At 45.3% G+C, this 21,639-nt stretch overlaps 1 protein-coding gene across 2 annotated transcripts in view; it reads right to left on the minus strand.

Moving 5' to 3' along the window:
- Myo16 (myosin XVI) overlaps nucleotides 1–21,639 on the minus strand; it is a 537,302-nt gene that overhangs the window by 118,947 nt on the left and 396,716 nt on the right. For both annotated transcript variants that reach the window (XM_046454924.2, XM_058582735.1), the window contains exons 24-27: nucleotides 7,275–7,350; nucleotides 3,384–3,559; nucleotides 1,055–1,135; nucleotides 443–648 (exon numbers count right to left, since the gene is read on the minus strand). In XM_046454924.2, the coding sequence (XP_046310880.1) occupies nucleotides 443–648; nucleotides 1,055–1,135; nucleotides 3,384–3,559; nucleotides 7,275–7,350 (539 nt within the window). The remainder of the gene's footprint in view (nucleotides 1–442; nucleotides 649–1,054; nucleotides 1,136–3,383; nucleotides 3,560–7,274; nucleotides 7,351–21,639) is intronic.

Raw genomic sequence — 21,639 nt, forward strand, 5'->3', positions numbered from 1 at the left:
AGAGACCACAAACAATAAGTAAATGAATATCATCTGCTATGCTCCAACTAAACAGCATTTCCAAAAACAAGAGGTGAGGGGTGTGACCAGGAGTGCTGGCTAACCCTGATCTAAAGGGATTTTGTTCACAGATGAAAAGGAGGAAATCACCACAGACGTCTGTTTCTACTTTTAACTAGTCGTCACATAGACACTAGATGTCCTAACTCCGTAACTCTTTAAATCCAGGGAAAGCCACACGTTTAAGGGAACGTGAAGGCGGTTTCCAAAGTGTCCCCAGCAGAGTCTGGTACCTTTTGACAAAGGCTCTACCAGTGTGTTTCACGGCATCCCCGTCCTCAAGAGAAGAAAATACGCGGCGAAGGCAAAGCCGAAATGGTAGGCAAGTCTCCGCCCGGCCACATGCAGCGCTAAGAGCAGGCAAAGCAGGCAAGGGATTTACCTCGACAGGAAATCCGCAAAGGAAAGGCGCACGGGGTACCCGAACCTGAAGATCTTCACCAGCTCCAGGACGCCCAGGTACTGCAGCTGAGCCGACACGTAGAAGTGATCAAACACGTCTGGCAGCTGTGAGTTATTGGGTTTGATGCAGTGAACGACGTGCGGGGTGCAGCGCTGGAGCTTCCCGGTAATATCCGCCAGGGATTTCTACAGGAAAAGAAGGACCAGCTGACTCACCCAGAGAACCTGGCTGGAAACTCTGAGCGCTCTTGTTGGTTTTCGTACTTTTATTTTTTTATTTTGAAATAGATTCTCTCGCTAAGTTGCTGAGGCTGGCCTTGACCTGTGATCCTCTTGCCTTAGCCTCCAGAGTTGCTAGGATTATAGGCATATGCCACTATATCCGGCTTTTTGTTTTTGTTTTCTTAATACAAATCTCTATCTCCAATCTGACTCTATTGTGTATCACATATTCACTTACTGTGTGTGTATGTGTGTGTGTGTGTATTTACTTTTCCCTGGAGGTATTCAAGTTTTTAGAAATGGAAAAGAATTCCATGTGACCCTGGTGTGGCTGACACAGACTCACGAGGCCCTTGGCATTTTCACTGACCCTGAGCTGTGACGCTGTGCTGGTGGGATCGCTGCGCTCCAGCCTTTGCCGAAATGTAGACGCTCCTTTCTTTTTTAATATCTGTAATGAGAAAAGAAAGAGGGAGGGGAAAGACAGGGAAAGGATGAGCTTTGCTCAAATTTTAATTACTAAATTTCAGTTTAGAAGGAAAAAATAGAAACTAAGGTTTACATCCATGTAAATCCACAGGCAAAGGCATAAAAGAGTTTATAAAAACCAGGACCAGACAATCTTTCCGTAATGCTCCTGTAACTTGATGAATGGCACCTGAAGGTCAAACAGAGCCCCAGCTGCTGCCCTTTCAAGGGCAAGGCTGTCAATCAGGCCCACCACCATCCACGCCCATCTTCATTTGAGAACACACATAGATCCCAATCACCTCCCTGCAGTGTTCTGGTCATTACATCAGTGGGGATGAAGGAGATTTCAGGTTATAAAGAGCAGATGCTTCCACAAGTGTTCGTGTGCTTCCTTAAATTTAAAATATAAGCAGCACTGCATGTGGGTATGGGCTGGACACTTGTGCTCCTTCAGAAACCCCAAACCTCAGAGAAAGAGAAAGAGGAAAGGACTCTTTCTCTCCTCCACCCTCTCTCTTAATAAAAGAGGTTAATAAGTTATTTGTGAAAAATGATAATAGATTGTTTTCTTCAATAAGTAATTACACACACGTTCTCAAAAGAAAAATAATCACATGTAGTGAAGATAATGGAGATACAAAACGATCAGTGGAAATGAGGCCAATGGACGAAGATAAAAAGGGCGGGAGGTAGATAGTCAGATTCCAGCAGGGGTTAAAAGAAACCTCGGCCACTAGTGCCCTGCCTCATCCACAGCACCACGCAGACCCAGACCAACACACGGATTGATGGAAAGCCACTTCTCTCTAAACCACAAGAAGGACTCCTGATGCAGCGTCCTCTGAGCCTGGTGCTGCTGCAATGACAGTAGCCCCCTTCCTCCCATTACATGACCTTGGAGCAGGAGGACTGACTGTAACCAACAAGGGGAGGCACTGTGCAGGGACTGGCCCCACTTCAAGGTGTCTCCTACCAACGCAGTGCCCAGGCAACGCAGGTCAAAGCCTGTCCTCCTGGCTGCAGGGGCGGATTGCCGGACAAGGGCATTAAAAAGGGGACGGCTAGGGAAGTGAGGGATGGAACACACAAGGCAGTCAGACAGACAAATCTCCATCCCTGAGCATGAGTGCTCAGGTTTCCGTTCTGTGTGGAGGAGCCACTGCAATCTCCTCCCCTCTGCAATCCTTCTCAGCCTCACGGTGCTTGATAATATCTAATAACGGAGGACAGTTCAGCGGTGTGCAGGGATCACTTGCTCTTGATTTGCAGGAGGATGGAGAAAGGAAGAGCCAGAAGGTGCAGAAGAGCAGCGGGAATGAGGATGGTGCTTCTAAAGGACAACCCTTTGTCTTTTAATGTAAAAGATGCCATTTTGTATGCAGTGAGAGTGACTTCCTGTGCTCATCCTGCTCTGGACAAGTACATCAAAGGGTCGCTAATTTCTAGGCCCTGCTTGCTAAACACACTCACATTCCCCACCACTCTGCTAAAAGAGTTGATTCAATTATGCCTTTATTTTAATTGGAAAACCAAGACACATTCCAGCAGGCTGCAACAACTGCATTTCTAAAATTGATTGTCCTGAATGCTTTCCCAACTCAACGCCTCCTCTTCTATTCTTTTGGTAGACACAAGCAAAATAACGTGAATGCAGTCTGGCGCTGTATTTGTAAGAAGCTGAACATGCTTCAAACATTTCCTTATCAGTTTGAAATAACTCTTCACAGAGATTTTAGTTCTCTTCTAGAATTAGAACCTTTAGGTTATATGGACATTCAAATTTATGTGGAACAAATGTTGAAATTAGCTTAGCAAAAACTAAGGTAAAAATCTACAAATAAACAATAACAATATTTTAAGATCAAAAATGCTGTATGTCTAAAAGAGAAGTAAATATTCATGGTTCAGAAACCCCAAACCTCAGAAATGATAAGGTAGGTAAGTATATACCCTCAGAGCCTACTGTCCCCACTTCAGTCCCCATTCATCCAAAAGGAAGGCAGATGAAATGCAAATGGGATGTCACACAGACAACTGATTTGTCACCCCACTGCACTTTCCTGTAACGTCCCCTCTCTTGGACAGTTCTGGTGGGTATCCTTTCCTTTAATTCTTTCTATTAAAATATAAGTTTCTTTACATGATTGTACAAAATTATGATTTTTTTAAACAAAGAAAATATCCAAGCAACCTAGAAGCAAATAAACAAGAATCACAGAGGTGCCTACCGTGCTAAGCTCGAGATAATTCTTGTTCTCTCCAACAATTGAGGAAGCTGTCGTTTTCTTATGGAGCAGGGCAGATTTATGTCCTCGGAATTTAAAGGAAGGATATGAAGATAGGAGGGATCCCGTTGGTGACAATTTCGACTGGAACAAATGATTGATCACGACATTTTCACTAGCTAGGAAATAAGTAAATGGACGTTGTTAAGTGCTGTTAAAATCATTATTTACTTGAATGTTAAATTTATTCCTCATAAAAGTACTTTAACCACTAAAGCATTCTGTGCTGAGATGTAAAAGGTGCTACAGGTCTGCCCCCTCCCCACCACGGTCCTGTCTCATTCCCTGACCCTAGCTGCCCTGGGCCAGGTGTTCTGACCCCTCGTTCTCCACCTGAGCTCCCGGCCCTTGGCTCTCTGCCTGGCACTGCCTCCTGGTTATGGGCACTGTCCAGCTCAGACCTGAGGGGCTTTGGTGCAGCTGACCAACTCATGAAGACATCTGGTTCTGGTCAGTAACACCCCATCGCACTCCAGGAAAGCAGTACCTTGGGTAGTAGACCATTTCAGACCCTCACCTGGCTGCATCTGTTGTTAGGTTAAAGAAGGGGAGAGAGAACCCCTTTTGCTGAATTCAGTCAAGATGCCAGGGTCAAAGTGAACTGATACATTTTAGACACTATGAAATTCTAGGTCCACGTTCCTATCTGGACATCTCAGGGAGAAGAGGAGGTGGAACGAGTGGAGTCTGGATCACACGTTTTAACAGCAATTTGAAAACAATGTGGATGGCTGGTAAAGACAAGAGGGAGAACTCTTGGGGTTGGTTTTCTGTATGTAGACAGCTTTTGGAGCCTAAGTTTCCCTCTTTATCAAAGGATGATGACAGTACCTTGGCGGTTATTGCAAGGCTTGAAATGTGAAATAACATGCATCAATCACTTAAGATCATGCTCAGCCCATTGGGCAGGGAGCAGTGTGTAACAGTGAAGTAGTTTAGTTGCTACCTTTCCCACACTCAGGGGTTCTGCTTGCCCAGGTACAAAATAAGGCAGATAGAATCTAAATCTGCATCGCCTTCAGTGAAAAGTCACATTAATAAACAAGCAGGGAAACGGGAGAGCGGTCAAAGAAGGAGGACGTAATACAGAGGCAGGAGTGGGAAGGGACCCTGTGGTGTTGGCTTCAAATTATGGGAGAAAGCCACTGTTTTTAATACACAGCTGCATATCTAAATATTATCTATGTCTGTCTCTTAAATGTTGAGGTCTGAAAATACCTAAAATCAAAGACACTACAGAAGCAGTGAGCTCACCCAGGCCCCAGACCACAGTGTTCCTCAATTCCAGACTTCCCAAAGACCAATTAGGCTGATTCTAGATCTGACACTTTCTTGGAAGACCAGTTATGAGGGAACACTAAAAAAGTCACGGGAACTTGTCAAAAGGACACAGGAGCTGGCCTAAAGGTGTTCTAACAGGCCACGCCTTGGAGAATTTTAGCATCAAAATAATGATGTAGTGGTATATGGCTCACTGAATAAAATAAGAACACCTGAGTCCACCCGGTCATATAAGCAAAGGAGCCAGTGAAGTAGGAGACATGGAGTGTCATAGCAGAAGGCCACTGTTGGTGGGGGGATGGCGTTCTGCAACTGTAAGAGGAATAACTGATTCAAGCAAGCATGACAGATGCCTGCAAATCCAGCTGGGAGAGGTTGATGGAACAGAACATTCGCACGGTCTCCAAGTGCTTCCTCCCAGGTTACTCATCAATGCCAAAGAGGAACCAGCAACTCTGGAAACCGAGAGGCTGGCAGACACTACCGTATCAAAGCAGTCTCGAGTCACAGCTTCAGGGACATTTATGGTGGTCACTGCCTCTGGTGCAGTGAGGATGCATATGCCACCTCTGGGGGGTTCCTGGCAAAAATGCTCAGCTTGATTCTGATATAAGTAAAATTCAAATATCCCCAAATTGAGGAACACTGCATGAAATAACTGATATTTAATTTTTGAAAACAATGTCATGGAAAACAAAGGAAAACTATGCAAAAGTCCAAGATCAAAGATTGAAGTGAAATGACCCTGAACTGTGGGAAATCGCTATAAAAGACATTAATGAGACAATTGCCAATGCTTTATATGAGCTCTGGATTAGATGTCAGCATTGTATCAATGATCAATATTCTGATAATTTACTGAGTTCAAGTAAGACAATGTCCTCATTTTGGAATGTGCATTGACATGTAAACATTAGCAGATGAGTGACTTGTTCTCAAGTGGTTCAGAAAATACACACATGGAGGAGGAAGGAGGGGGGAGGGAGATGGAGGGAGGGAAGGAAAGAAGGCCCCAAACACCCTGATCTGAGGAAACTGGGAGTTCTCTGTACTAACTTTATAACTTGTCTTTATTGAAACCACTTCAAAATAAACAAACAACAAGTACATACCATGACCCTCGTAAACAATAACAAAGCAATTGTTATTCATATGTATAGCAAGTCTAAATGTGTGTGGGACCACACAAATAATGCAACACATTATCTTCCAACTGAGGGATAACAGCCTTAAATAAAACTGAAAACACCAGTCATAAACATGGACCACACTGTTTGCCTGATCCCCTTTTATTTTATATATAATCTATGTATATTGATAGGTAGATATAATATACCACCATGAAATACAAAAAAAAAAAAGCATTGTGCCAACTTCTAAAACATGCTATATATTAGATCTTCGCTAAAAGACAAGACCAAAGGAAAGGGCATTAAAAATAAAAGTGCAGGTAACTGCATACTAGGAGCAAGGCATTTCCAGTGATAATGGGTCGGATCAATTACCGAGATTCCTCCTCGATCATGATATCCTCCCAGTCCATGCTTCAACACTGGTCTCTGCTAAGACAACTCCCAATGAGCGCATGTTCTGGGAGGCCAGCAGAGTGACCCCTTCCCCGGGAAGACTCTGAAACAACCATGCTGCTGCAACCTGAGGCAGATGTGTCCTGAGACCAGAAGTGACGTGGACGTCTGATCTCCAGTTCAGAGGCACTAAGTACTTCATGAAAGGCATCATAGGCTTCCTGTCCCAGGAGAGACAGATGCTCTGTTGCTTCCAGAGCACCTTAAAGCACAAAAGAAGCTGAGCTTACATTCACTAAAGGGGTCATTAGAAAAATGTGAATCACTGCAGAAATGCCACTAAGAAAATAACTACTAGAGGAGACAGAATCATATATAGACACATACGTATACAATTGGAATATATATGAATTTAATACATTGTTTTATATATAGTATAGAATCATAGTCAATATATATGTAGAGTATTAATGCCCACTAAGTAGAAGGAACTGATAAATCAATCTATCTATCTATCTATCTATCTATCTATCTCTCTATATATCTGTAAATACATGTATACACATATACACATACACACAGATTTATAAAAGTACTGGCTCCTTCTACTTAGTGGCATTAATACTCTATAACTGGATGTGCATAAGAATAAAAGACCATCCCTGGTTGTGCTTCACGGTATCTTAAGTAATGAATTCACCCTACTGTGGCCTAAATAACTTTGGACGCCATATTCATCTTCATTAGTCTTCACAGAATAGCTTTTTTATATTCATACCACTGAAGTAGTAAAGGTGTTTTACATTCCTATCTGCTAAAAGCTTAGTTAAATTATGGTTTCTACTGGACTCCAAATTAAATTGTAACCAATGCACAGTATGGCAAGACACATTCCTTATTATTCTGGGCATTACAATGCAAAAGATATTTCAATTATCCTTTTGCTGGTAGCATATTTTGTAGGAAAAAAATTCAAGAAATAAGGAATGCATGGCATTTTAACCAGTGTAGGGAGAAATCAACTTACTTTTCATTACAAATAGAAGATTCTGTGAAAGGGAGTCTTTATTTTTTTCAATTGCTCCAACAATTTCATACATTACCTATAATAAGAGAAAATAGCATAATTACTAAGGATTAATCATGACCATGAAAATAAATTCCTTTAAAGAATAATTCAATTCAGCTGAAGTTTTAAATTATTCATGAAAGAAGTGTCTTCAGGTCTGAGAGCTCACACTGCATGCAAGTTCAAAGCTATCGCCTGCATGTTCTCATTCTGTACTTAAAGAGCGGACACTGCTCCTCTGCTGTTTCGCAAGGCTCTCTTCTGATCCTGAGTTTAAGGGCAAAGGCTGATGACTCACACCCTGAAGCCCCTTTATTCTTAAGGATTGCAACTCAAAAATCAGCTAACCAAGTACAGGCTCCTGACACTGAGCCTGTGTAGTGATGGCAGTCTGAGATGGCCCGTGGTCTCCTTATTAAGGGCTGCTTGCTGTTAGATCATTTAACAGCCAGTTCATCGGATGTCTTTTGAATGAAGAAAACATGAGAAACAATTATCGAAGAACACATTTGGGTGACTTAATTGTCTGGTTTTATTGGTATCCAGTATGTGGCTGGGAGACCTGATCTTTAGAGAGACAGTTTTACTGCATCTGTCTGAGCTAAGTATGAGCTCCCAGAGGGGTCATGAGAAGCCATTCAGCCACACCTCCATCAGGAAGCCTGTCCATTTCAATATCAGCTCCTTTCAGAAGCATCCCGTGGCACAGAACCCTGGGCAGGGTGCCAGAGGCTGTCCTTTGTCTCTTCCTACCATCACCCCTGGTAGACATCAAGAGGGAGAAACAGTGGCTAGACCTGCCACTCTGGGGATTCCCAGGGAGGACAGGGTCTGGGACAGGAGGGGATTGACAGACACAGAGAGGCCATGAGTCCACTTGGTCTGTGGGAGGAAACCTAGAGAAGGCCACCCCATCCCTGGTGGTCCATGTTCCTACGTGGCCTTGAGTCCCAGGGCTCACGTGTCCTCCTTCAGTAAAGCTCTGTGTGGATTCCTTGATGTCACGGGAGCCTGAGCCACAGGAATCTCCAGGTCTCCTGTTAAAACCGAAGTGCAAAGCTCCCCTGTTGTTCCCAACAAGGGCACAGACGTCCACAGACAGCATCCTGATATCTACCGGGGACACAGCTTTTATTTATTTATTCATATTATATATTTATTTATATTATTTACATTTATTTATTCATGTAAATGTATTTTATTGGTAGGGCATTTGCATATAATTAATGAACCACAAAGCAGGACAACTTAATCACTTTTGTGATACTGGGCAAACTCTAGCGACTCCTGCAATCCTTCCGGTGTTAAATCGTATTCTCTAGGGCCCTCCAACTCTAAAAGCCTCTGACCTTATTCATAAGATACAAATGGACACATATTGACAGGCTGGGTTGACAGCCCACTGTAGATATGGGCTGTAGACACTACCAAAACAGCTTACTTATTTTATCGTAATTACCCCTGTAATCAAATGACTGATGACACAGTACATAAAATCGGCATTAGTGGATTATTGACATGTGGTTTTAAATATTTATTTTTGGCCCCAAATTTGAAATCAAGAATTGCTTCAAGGAATCTTTCATACTGTCATGGAGAGATGGCACTCAAGATCATCATCAGCACCCTGGGTGTACCATAGCACCTTGCCACTGGATCACTGGTGCTTCTAAGGTCTTAGTGGACAGAGTTGAGAAATACAGAACACGTACCGCAATACAGAACACGTACCGTGCACAGGCAGGCAGGTGCACACGCACTTTTCATTATAGTCAAAGGTAAAATGTCACTGAATTCCATATTTGGTCTTTTAGCCATGATAATTTCTTCAATCTAAAGAAGTTTGGTGTTGGCTTTGTCAAAGGCAATTTAAAAATCTCTAGATAGGGAATAGGGGTGGGAGGGAAAGGGAGGGAGAAGGGGAATAGCATGGATGGTGAAAGGAGACCCTCATCATTATATAAAATACATGTATGAAGATGTGAATTTGGTGTCAACATACCTCATATACAATCAGAGATATGATAAATTGTGGTATAAAGGTGTATTAAGAATCGTAATGCAAAAATAAATAAATAAATAAAGGGAAAGGCCCTTTTTACTTTAAAAAAAAATCTAAATATATGGTACCCCTTCATGCTCATTTATTATATACATAAATAATGTGTTCCCATCACCTTTAAATATTTTGAATTAGCATTTTAATTTAAATATAATTTTTAATTATAATATTTCATTGGTTCTTTTTGGTTATACATGAGAATAGAATTGATAATAAAAGTAATTATGATAATTATAAAATAATTATAAAAGTATAGGATATAACTTGTTCTAATTCAGTCCCCAGTACTTCCCCTTCCCCTCCATTACTCTTCCCTGTTCTCTTCTCTCTACTGACCCTTTCTCCTATTTACTTATAGACATTTTGTCTTTAAAATCAGTGTCTTGGGGATGTACATGATGGTGAAACTCACTGTGGTATATTCGACATGTACATAGAAAAGGTAGGTGAGGTCCACTCCACTCTCTCTCCTTATCCCATCCTTCCACCCTTCCTTCATTCCCCTTGTTCACTACACTGGAGAGATAATTTTAGATTTACATGAAGTTGCAAAAAACAATACAGATAGATCATGAGTACCCTTCTCTAGTTTCCTACAAGGATAGCATTTTACAACTAATCATAATGGAGATATTGATTAGGATGGTGAAAACAGAGAACACAACATCAGCACATTGGTCCTGTGTGTTGCCAATTTTGCTCACCTCCCAGAAATCGCCATCTATTTGTGGGGCTCTACTTCTGGGCTCTTTATTCTGCTTTGCTGATCTGTGTGTCTGGCCTTTGGACACTGTCTTGGTCACTGAAGCTTTAAACCACAATGTCGAGTCCCACAGGCTGATTCCGCCCACTTTACTTATAAAACTGGCCTCAGCTACTTTAGCTTCTTCTCCTTTTCATATGACTTTTAGAATTATATTACATTTTCTTTTACATCTACAAAAATTTTGCTGTGATTTGGTTAGAAATAGCATTGGATCTGAATGCCAATTCTGGGAGACTTGGCTGTGTTCATTATGACCAAGTGGATGAGTTACTCTGTTGTCTTTTAATCTAAGAACATATCATGTCTCTCCTTTTAATTAGACTATGATTTCATTCATCAGCATTTTGTGGTTTTCAGCATAACATTCTCTACATAATTTGTTAGATTTATACCCAAGTATTGCGCCGTTGATGAGCGACTGTAAATGTTATTGCATTTTTAATTTCAGTGCCCATTACTAGTATATAGACAAGCAATGGAATTTTTATGTTCATCTTGTATCTTTTGACTCTGCGATACTCACTTATTACTTCTTTGGTTTTTATTTTTTTTAATCTTGGTAGATTCCTTGGGATTTTGCACACTGAAATTTATGTCTTAAATAAACATAAATTTCTTACTTCTTCCTTTCCAGTCTGTCCACTTTTGATTTCCTTTCCTGCCTCATGACACTTTGCTAGAACATAGCAGACATCCTTGCCTTGTTTCCAATCTTGGGCTCAAACATTGTTTTCAACCATTAAAACAAAGCCAGCAGTAGATTATTACAGATGCTCTTTATCAGGTGGAGGCTGTCCCTACTATTTCTATTTTTCTTAGAGTTTTCCTCATGAATGGTTATTGAATTTTATCGAAACTTTTTTTTTTATTCCTTGATGTGATGCTGTGATGTTTTTCTTCTTCAGCTTGTTAATGTGATGGATTACTTGATTGATTTCCAAACATCAGATTGGCTTTGCACTCCTGGGTAAAAATGCCCATTGGCCACGGTGGACAGTTCTTTTCATATATTCCTGAATTGTAGTTGCTGATATTTTAGCAGTGTTTTGCATTTATAATCATGAGTGATATTTATCTTTAGTTTTCTTGTGTGTACGCGTGTGCCTGTTAAAGCCTTTGCCTGGTTTGGGTATCAGGATAATACCAGCCTGATAAAACAAACTGGGAAGTGTTCTCTCTCTTATTTTCTGGACAAGTTTGTACAAAGTTGGTGTTAATTTTCCTTCAAACATTTGGTAGAATTCTCCAGTGAAACCATCTGGAACAGGGAGATTTCTTTTTTGGGGAGATTTTAAATTACAGATTCATTTTCTTGATAGGCCTATTCAAATTATCTATTTTATATTGGGTGAACTGAGGTAGTGTATGTTTTCGGAGGAACAGGTCCATTTCATGAAACGGTCAAATTCACGATGGGGTTATTGGTCGTGTTCTCTTTTGATCTTGGATGTATGCGAGGCACGTAGGTATGTTTCCTGTTTCATTCCTGGCTACCTGCGTTTTCTCTCTCTTTTTTCTTTGTCAGTCCTGCTAGAGGTTTATCGTTTTTACTGGTGCTTCCAAAGGCCAGCTCTGTTGGGAAGATTCTCACCTCTCCCCGATTCTACTGGATTCTGCTGGCACCACCTTCCACGGCTTGCTTTGGTTGACTTTGTTCCCTAGTTCTTGGGACAGAAGCTCACATGATGGATTTCAAACTTGCCCTATTTTCTAATATGTGGATTTAGGGCTATCAATTTCCCTTTTCGACTTGTTTTAACTCACAAATTTACTAGGTTGCATTTTCATTTTCATTCCACTGAACATACATTTTTAAAATCCTCTCAGCTTTCCTCTTTAATGCGTGGGTTATATAACAGGGTACTGCCCGTTTCCAAGCCTTTGTTGATTTTTAGTTTAGTCCCTCTGTTTTAGTCAGCTTTTTCTCTGCTGTGACTAACGGATCTGACCAGTACAGCTGTACAGGAGGAAGAGTTCATCTGAGGGCTCACGGTTTCAGGGGTCTTAGTCCATAAAAGGCCGGCTCCATTCCTGGGGCTCGAGGTGAGGCTGAACATCATGGTGGGAGAGGGTGGCGAAGGAAAGCAGCTCGCATCGTGGTGATCAAGAAGCAGAGAGACTCCATCTCCAGATACGAAATATACGCCCCATAGCCATGCCCCCAATTAACCCCTCCCTCCAGCCACACCCACCTGCCTGTAGCCACCACTCAGTTAATCCCACCAGGGACCAACTCACTGATGGGGTTAAGACTCTTACACCCTGATCATTTCTCCTCTGAACCTTCTTGCATGGTCTAACACGTGAGCTTTGGGGATACTCCATATCAAACCATAACACCCACTGTGGTAGGCAGACCTTCACCATTTCTTGACAGTTCTTTCAAATGTGTTGGGTTCTGAGTTATGGTCCAGCATCGGGCCTATCTTGATACATGTTCCATGGGGACTTCAACATCTTGACCTCTGCTTCTGTAGGCCAAGGTGTTCTGTAACCCTGGGAGATCCTGTGGTCTATGGTGGGTGCCATCCTGTATCCTTGCTGACCTCCCAGGCAACTGTTGCAAAGAGGGTGTTGAAGTTTCCAGCTTAACCCTCATGGGCTCCCTTTAGTTCTCCTCGCAGGGAGGAGGCAGGGCATCACCTCAGCCCTGGGCAGGGAGGATTAGTCCCTCTCCACCTCCTTGGCAAGCATGGGTTCCCACGACTGCTGGGTGGGGACAGCAGGTCTGCCCGCTAGGCCACTGTCGTGCTTCTCTGGCTATGGGGTGAGCAGTGTCGGGTAAGTACTTCTGCACTGATTCCGACGTGGGGAGGCATTGCCTGGGCAGAGCTGGAAGTCTTGACCCCACTCACTGGCTCTGACCTGGCCCCAGTGCAGGGAGATGTGGGTGACACACACCCAGACTCAGCACTGTGCTGAAATCTGATGAACCTACAGATTTCTGAATTGTACATGCTAAAAAGAAAACTATGATTTTGATAAGCATAATTAAAAGATTTGTTTTAAAGATGTTGTTTTAGTTGGCCACAGCTAAAATGGTCGACATGTCTTCTTTTTGTCTTGAATGAATAGACAACCTTTGTATAAGTCAAGCTTTCCAGAGAAATAGCATCGATAGGGTAATAGATACTAAAATACACATCATGGGGAATTGGCTCAAGCAATCATGAAGGCTGAGATCTGCCATCGGCAAACTGGAAACCAGGAAGCCGGTATAAAGTCCTCAGTCAGAGGGTCAGTGGTCTAGAACCCAGGGTGCCGAGCACAGGGTGGACCATGTTCAGCTCAGCAGTCAAAGAGTAAATCTGAGTTTCTTCCACCTTTCGTCCTTGCGGGCCCTAGAGGTGGCATGGGACCCAGCCACACTGGGAGACAGATCAGTTCTACACAACCCCATCCAAGCCGATTGCTCCCCAAACAACCAAACTTGTTTTTTAAAAATATTCCAAGCTTATCTGGAAAAATATTCCAATCCTTAGCTGACAAGTAATGATTGAACTGGGCACAATGGGGTGTTCTCATCCAGGCATACACTGCAGAAAGAGCCACTCGCCCTGATGAACTAGCTCTTGGGCATCCCACGGCCTAGTCGGATCCAACACGATCACAACCACACAGGCCCAGCTCTCGGAGGTGTCAAGCTACGGAGGAGGATTGGGGCCCTGCAGGGCAGGCTTGGGCTCCAGCTTCCACCTCTCAGTGCCCGGGTGGCTGGGCCAGTTACTGACCATGCCTGACTTCTCATCTGCAGGTGAGCAAGCTACACGGGTGCCTTCCTCTCCAGCTGTCTCTCCCCTCCCTCTCTGTCTCTCTCATTTTGAAGGTAAGTAAGGGAAAGGCTTATTTTTATCTACTTGAGCACAACACCTATCGTTTTCTAGCTCTTATTTCTAACAATTACCTGTGCTGCTTCTCAGTCCAGATTTGTTTCCGTCACGGACTTGAGAAGGACCCATGGACTCACCCGGCCATCTACCTGAGGCTGCCGCATGGACTGCCTGCCCGATGAGGAGTCATTCTATGACATCCTGTGGTTTTGCTGGATGAAATGAATTTAGACCTTTACGAACATTGCTCCCAAACAGAAGGATCCTCCCTAGAAGGGAGCCACATGAAAGCCACCAGCCATCCATGGGTCACTGGCCTCCAGCCGGAGTGGCCTTGAGCCATGCAGCAACAAGTTTATAGAAAAGACACCAAAAGAAGATGCAAAACAGTGGGGACCCCCACTGGGGTTCCTGGGTAATTCAAAGGGAAGTAGGCCCCAAAGCCCAGGGGAGTGGACATAGAATCTCTATGTAGGGAAAACACAATCTCTCCCAGCAATCACCTGGGTCTGGGGTGGTGGGAGGACAGAGAAAGGTCCTTTTCCCAGAGGCCCGCCTGGCGGCAGGAGCCGCGGAAAGCAGATTTTAGGTGGCAGGCCCTTCTGGCCACTGGGGCAGCTGCTCCGCTGGGCTCTGTCCCTCTCTTTCTTGCTGGCTCATTATTTGGGGAATGAAAGGAGAAAGACATGAAAGGAACCAAAGACAGAGGCCAGGCCAGTCCTCCCTGGCCCCCGCCATCTTTACATGATGGATCCTCAGGCCTTCATTCTCCCTCCCTCTCAAGACTGGAAGGTGGGTTTCATGCTGTGGGTGACAGCCTCCCTCGGGCATGTAATAGAGAAATTTATATGCATACAACCTGCTACAAATCTTTAAGGAAATTGTCATGCATTCAAAAATTTCCTTTGGAACGATTCTGTTCACTAAATGACTCAAGAGAGCCACGGCTTTTGCCTGTGTTTCAGCCGCGCTCACTCGAGTGCTTCCGCGTGGATGCCAAGCGCAGGGTGCGACATAAGCGAGAGCAGTGACAGCAGGCTGCTTTGGGGGCGCGCTTGCTGCAACACTCTGGCACCACAGTAAACACAATTAGAAGATGAATTATGTCAGCTCTAGATGAAGAAAGGGGGGTATCGAACCCTTTCCACGGCTGTGAATCACGGTTCATCAAGACACCGAGGTTCCTGGCTTCACAAAGAAAGGAGAAGCTACGACGCGGAACCCTCCTATATTCTCCTCCTAACCAAGGCTGCCAGGCTCAGGCTTGGCTCATCACCAAGGCAACCGAAATCCAAAGGCGAGAGTGCCACAGAAATAGCTCAGCCCACCAACTCGGATTCTCATTCCCTGCACTGGAGCAGCTGGCGTCCCTTCCCGCCCTGTTTAAGAAGGGGCAGGGGTCGCCCATGCTGGAACAGGGAGTTCTTCCACTGCAGCTCAGCCCTGCGTGGGCCTCGTGCCTGTGGGGGCTGTGCCAACCTGAGGCACTGCGTGGCTACATTCCCAGTGTTTCTCAGGACCCCTGCAGAACATCTGCACTTATTAATATAAGTGCAAATCCTGTAGACTTCACCCCAAACTCGGGAAACCTCGTTTGGGGGGCGGGCATCAGGAGTCTGCATTTCCCACCTGCTCCCCATTGATTCTGACGCACATTCGAGTTGGAGACTCGCAGATACAGAAAATGAATGAGAGTGTGAGGAGGGACAGAGAAGGGACAGTGGGCTGCAGGGTGGGCAGAGGGGACTTTTGCTCTAGTTTCGACCTGTCAGCCTGCAAGTCACTGCTGGGGTATGCTATGGGCCTTAACTGTGGGGTATGAGCACTGAGCTTCCCCTAAGCTGTCTTCTCAATTCAATTTGCTGTTGAACTCTGGCCAGTTTGCACACAAGTGTCACGATTAGCACAGCCCACCAAGAAAAGCACTGTTGTAAGGGACTGTACAGTATGGATAGTAGCCAGGCTTGAGTGGACATCATCTACTTAGACTTCCAAATGGCTTTTAGTGTGGCTAATGTCAAGGGTTATAAAAGGTAACTGTCATTGGACCTCAATCAGGGTTCAAGAACTAAATTTGGAATAAATCAAGCAAAGTAGCAGAGACTAGTCATAATACAAGTATATTTATAAAACTTGGAAAATAGTAAAAGTAATAGGATAAACCATGACCTCTATCTCCCATTGTCACAGATAGTCAACCCAGATGTGTTTCTGTCTATAAAATCTATTTGTGTGTGTGTGCATTCTCGGAGATGGGAACCCATGTGCCTAGTGATGCCCAGCTTCCTGACATGTGTCAGCTGGTACAAAGCTGGTCACTGCTCAGCTCAGCAGGGCTCTGCAGGCCCCGGGCTCCTCAGAGCTTCTGCTGGGCCTTCCAGAGAAGGCTGTGCCAGGGGGACTGGCAGAAGGCGGGAAGTGGCAGGGGACGGAAGCTCTGGTGCTCTCTCTCCTCCACCGGGAGCCATATTCATGTTCTTCTCTGTACAGTTGCAGCACCAGTTCTTTTCTAGACCAGATGGTGCCAACCCTGCCGTCCTCCCTGCTGGCCTCTTCTTCCCCTGTCTTGGAGCTGCCAGTTCCTACCTGGAAGGTGCTCCAAGAGGACAGAGTGGAGGTGGTGTTGAATCCCCAAATGAGGGACCGCACCTCACTGTAAAGCGAAGCCAAGAGAAGGACCCCAGGTCAGAAAGCAGACCAAGTGGTAAGGGAGGCTCATGGCAGGAGAACTGAGTGGGAAGGAAGAGCTCATGTCCCCACAGGGTGCCACATGGCCAGAGCAGAGCAGGTTCCAGCATGCTGGGCAGGGCACACCATCACAGGGTGGGACAAGAAGAAAGAAAGAAAAGAACAAGGGACATCGGCTGGAAGTACACACGAGACACACACCCTGGTCCTTCTCAGTTCAGGCCGGACTCAGGACAGCAGACACTTCGGAGGGGCAAAATCAGGGTTGGGTCTCAGCAGACCCTCGGGGTTCACTCCTGAGGGCCACTCCTGAGGCTCTATATGCCTCCTGCAGTCCCCTGTTGCTGCTTGGCCGGAGACTACCCATAATTCTCACACAAACTACTGCATTTGAATTAGGTCATTTTCTACCGTCTACATCCCCCACCTTATAAAGCAATATGTAGAGGTCAGACCACTTGGCTAATTACACGACTTCACAACTACACTGCTTCTGTTATGAACATTCACACTTCCACCTAGTTAAAATGCTAAGAGCTAAAACACCTCTAACAAAGCCACCCCTGGTGACAGTTCAGGCATCTCAGAGTTCCATACCAGACCACAGTGTGGATAAGTTACGTTCAGGACTTACAAGTGTGCCTGTGTGTGTGCCCTTCTACCTATAGTGTGCGTAATGGGTGCATCTGTGTACATAGCCATCCATCTGTTGATCTCTTGATCTTGTGCCCAATCTGAGTGCACATAGTGACTGTTTTATTGCTTAAATGGTGTCCAAATATGGCCATCATCAAAAAGTCCATGGGGAAAAAAAAAACACTCAATCTCACTAACTGTGGGGAAATGCAAATCAAAACTTCAAAGAGCAGCATCTCACCTCAGCTTTGTAATCAAAAAAGATGAAGTAACAAGGGCCATCAAGGATATGGAGAATGGGAGACCCTCACACACCAGGAGGAGGGGTGTACATCAGCCCAGGAGAGGACAGTCCTCACACCAGGAGGAGGGGTGTACATCAGCCCAGGAGAGAAGAGTCCTCACACCAGGAGGAGGGGTGTACATCAGCCCAGGAGAGAAGAGTCCTCACACCTGGAGGAGGGGTGTACATCAGCCTAGGAGGGGACAGTCCTCACACCTGGAGGAGGGATGTACATCAGCCCAGGAGAGGAGAGTCCTCACACCGGGAGGAGGGATGTACATCAACACAGCTATGATGGAAACAGTGCAGAGTCCTCAGAAACTAAAGAAAGAGCTACCACCTGGCCCAGCAGTCCCTCTGCTGGGTGTGGATCGACAGGAGGTAAAATAATTACCCCCCCAAAGACGATGGCACTCCCGTGTTTATTGAATACTGTTCTTCATTCCTAAAATATGGAATCAACTTAGCTAGATGCCCATCAGTGCATGAATGAAGTGTGCATGCAACGGGACATTATTCCCTCATAAAAAGAATGGAATCAGGTTACTGGCAGCAACCTGGATAGAACTAGAGGTCATTAGGTTAAGAGAAATAAGCCAGACAAATCCCAAATGTCCTTACTCATTTGTGAAAGATAAAAGGTAGTGACCTCATAGAATGGAATGGAATAGTGGTAATTAAAGACTGGGACAGAAAAGGGGTAGGTGACATTGGTACAGCTCAGTGAGAGGGAACAGCTCCGGGTTTCTGGAGCAGTATCGGGTAACCGTTGGTTAGACAATCCACAGCGTATTCAAAACGACCAGAAGAACAGGATTCCCAGCTCACGAAAATGACTGACGTTTGAAGAGATGGAAGTGCCTGTTACCCAATGACCACCACCTGCACACATGGTCCAACTGCCACAATGTACCCACAAAGACCTGCCCAAACCGTGCCTCAGTTAAAAATGCTGGCCACAAGCACCTTTGCACTTTCTGCCCCCATCCTCCAGGTCAAGGGAGGGCAGCCTTTGGGGACCCTTGGCCTGTCCTCTAGTTAGGGAAATACTGTGCACAGGCAGGAGAGGGTGCTGTATGATGGGCAGCCTGCTGTGGTGCACCAGAGGTTCTGGGTCAACTATGAGAGAACAGAGTCTGTTCCCGATGAAGACAAAGGACGTGGAGACGCCTCCTTATGTCCACAAAGCAGAGCCCTGTTAACTCCCGCTGAGGGACACGGGGAGGCTGGGAATGATGGAGTCCAGTGGAAGGCCTGTGTGGATGAATGCCAGAGACCTAGAACCACCAGGAGGGGAGCATCCAGCCCAGGGAAGAGCCTCACCCACATCCTGGGAAGCACCATTGAGTTCCCAGCAGAGGCTGGGCACACGGCAGGTACAAGCACCCCCTGGAGAATCAGCCTTGTGTATCTGGAGGCTCTGTGAGTCGGGACACTCTGGGATGGTGCAGGACAGGCCAGCCCCTACCTCCCCATGCCGGCCTGTAGGGGAGGAAGCTTACCGCAGAGAGCAAAAGAGACTGCCTGCGTGGGGACTGTCAACTGGTTTTGTTGTTTTTCTGTTTAATTATTTTGTTTTAATTATTTATTATTGGGTTCTAGAATTCTCAATCTCTGAGTTGAGTCTGAGAGTGCCAAGCAAAGCAAATAAAGAAGTTTCTCTACTGGAGAGGCCAGGCACAACCCTGAAGCTGCCCAGGAGTCTGTCCAGTTACAGGGAAAGAACTACCCTTGCTCATCACATTTCGAAAACCAGGACAAGCCAAAACCAGAATTAAAACGTGGCACATCCTCTGTGCTGCACCTGTTCATCTCCCGGGTACATGAAGAACAGAAGGCTGAAACTCTGGGAGAGCTGACTGTGGAGAGAGGAAGCACGGTGTATTCTTCTCCCCAGAGAAGTGGACGTAGAGACAGAAATGCTCAACACAGGGGTGATGAGCCACTCGGGAAGCCCCCTCTCGTGCCACGAATTCAGACCTGCTGCCAGCGAGCCAAACCACAAGAGTCACGTTTAATTTCCAGCCGTGTTTCCGGACACGTGGAAGGAAGCAGGGCGGAAGCAGGGCTGTTAAGCAAAGGGCCTGCCTTCCCTCCTGAGGACCATCCGAGCTCCTTCTGCCAGTAGCGCGAGACGAGAGAGAGAGCAGAGCAGCGCTGGGATGCGAGCAGGCCTTGGGTGAGCAGCGGAGCACCTGCCCTGGAGAGAGGAACAGGAAGGAGAGGAGCCTGTGTCTGGTCATTGCAGGCCACGGCGCCCTGACCTGAAAACCTGAAATCCGAAAAGCTCCCAACTTCAAGAAAGCACTTTGAGTACAGACGTGGCTCTCCAAGAGATTTGGACTCTGGAGCATTCTGGATTGGGGTCTTCAGATTAGGGTTGCTCAACTGGAAAATTGTAGGAAAATATGCCAACATCTCCCCCCACCCCTTTTACTTGTTTACCTTTCTGAAGTGAGAAGAGAGAGCCTGGGAGAAGCTATGGGGAGGGGTCTGAAGCCCACAAGGAGCTGGAGATCTGGTGGCTGCCTTGCCTACCACACTGAACCAGGGGGTCCATCTGCTTCCCACCCCGAGATCATCAATATTTATGGAACAGAAGTAAATTCACACATCCCTCGTATTTATAATCCCTTCCTGCATCATGTTATTTACATGCCGCAAAACATAATCCTCAGAGAAGAAGTGGTTAGGATTAACAGATGATAAAAATGCAAACTTTTTGAAATGTACTCGTGAATTCAATATATCACATCAGAATATATGTGAAGATGGGTTTTAGCAAAATAAATAAATGATCATTTGCAGCAAATACAACGTGTCCAAGTATTTTTCATGCCTGGCTTCCACATCCCACCCGAGGCTTGATGAAAAGGGTCTCCGTTCCTTGAGTAGTGGTGAATCAGCTCTATCCGCTGCCAACACTTATGAGCAGAGGCTGAAAAATGAAGAGAGTCGGTCCACTGGTGTTGCATGTTTCCTTCTGGGCCCTGTCAGTCGACAGATACTAATTAACAGAGAAGGTGAATACCAGGAGCACCCAGTAAGCTGGTCAGGAGTCCCTATCTGGACACCTAGGAATTTGGACATTACCTTGAACTTGACACAGCTGAAATTCATAAATATGCTTCATACATTCCTTTTAAGGAATGAAATACCAATCAACCCACAATAAAACGGCAATGCTCTAGGAAATCTAATACTGACAGCTTTCTGTCAGCCCTGACAGTTGGGGGTGTGTTCCAGCTCTGCAGGGACAGGGGGATTCTCCCTGAGATCCCTACTCTCCTTCCTGCCCCAGCAGAAAGAAAATGCTGATCCTGGTCCCCAGACAAGCTGCCAAAGGTCAAAGTGCCATCAGTAATGGAGCATCAGGAGCCCTGTGGAGCTAGTTTTTATTTTTCAGAACGTCTGCCCAAGAGGTGAACAGCTGCAGATGTAAATTAAGCCCTTTCTGTGCAGGTCAAAATATCTTTGTCAAATAACCTTTAATAGTATCAGTTTGGCTGAGACCAGACAGATTTGATTGTTCTGTCTGGGGATTCTGCCTGGAGAGAAGAGAAATGAATGGAAGCTGCCCATCGATTGGTCTGTCCGCTTTGTCTTTTGATTTAAAGGTTTGCTCTCAGAGTCTTCTTGGGTACATTGTGTCTCCCACAAATCTCCAGGGAGTAAAGGCCAACTATAAATGGTGTGACCAGCACAGATGGAATCAGGAGACGGAGGAGCCAAGATGTTCCCTGTACTCTTTCTCTGTCAATATGTTGAAGGGCACAGAGTCCACGTCATGTGTGACCCGGAACCTTCTTGGGTATAATAAAGTGCCGGAGACGAAGATCTGACCTGACAGTGCTCTGCGCAACAGCTTACCTCTAACTACAGATGATTCCCAAGCCCACCGCCTCCAAAGATGGGTGCACCCTTCTCCAAGAGAAGGAAAAAAATCCAGGTGTTTCATAGACAGGCTCCAGATCAATAACATTCTTGTCCTGCATCATTTCTATCAGCAGTGATTTAGGAACTGAATCCCCACAAAGGCCTCTGATGAGGAGTGACCT

Source organism: Marmota monax, unplaced genomic scaffold (assembly GCF_021218885.2).
Source record: "Marmota monax isolate L192 unplaced genomic scaffold, Marmota_monax_Labrador192_F-V1.1 WCK01_AAM20220418_F8-fsc00026, whole genome shotgun sequence".
Lineage (NCBI taxonomy): Eukaryota > Metazoa > Chordata > Mammalia > Rodentia > Sciuridae > Marmota > Marmota monax.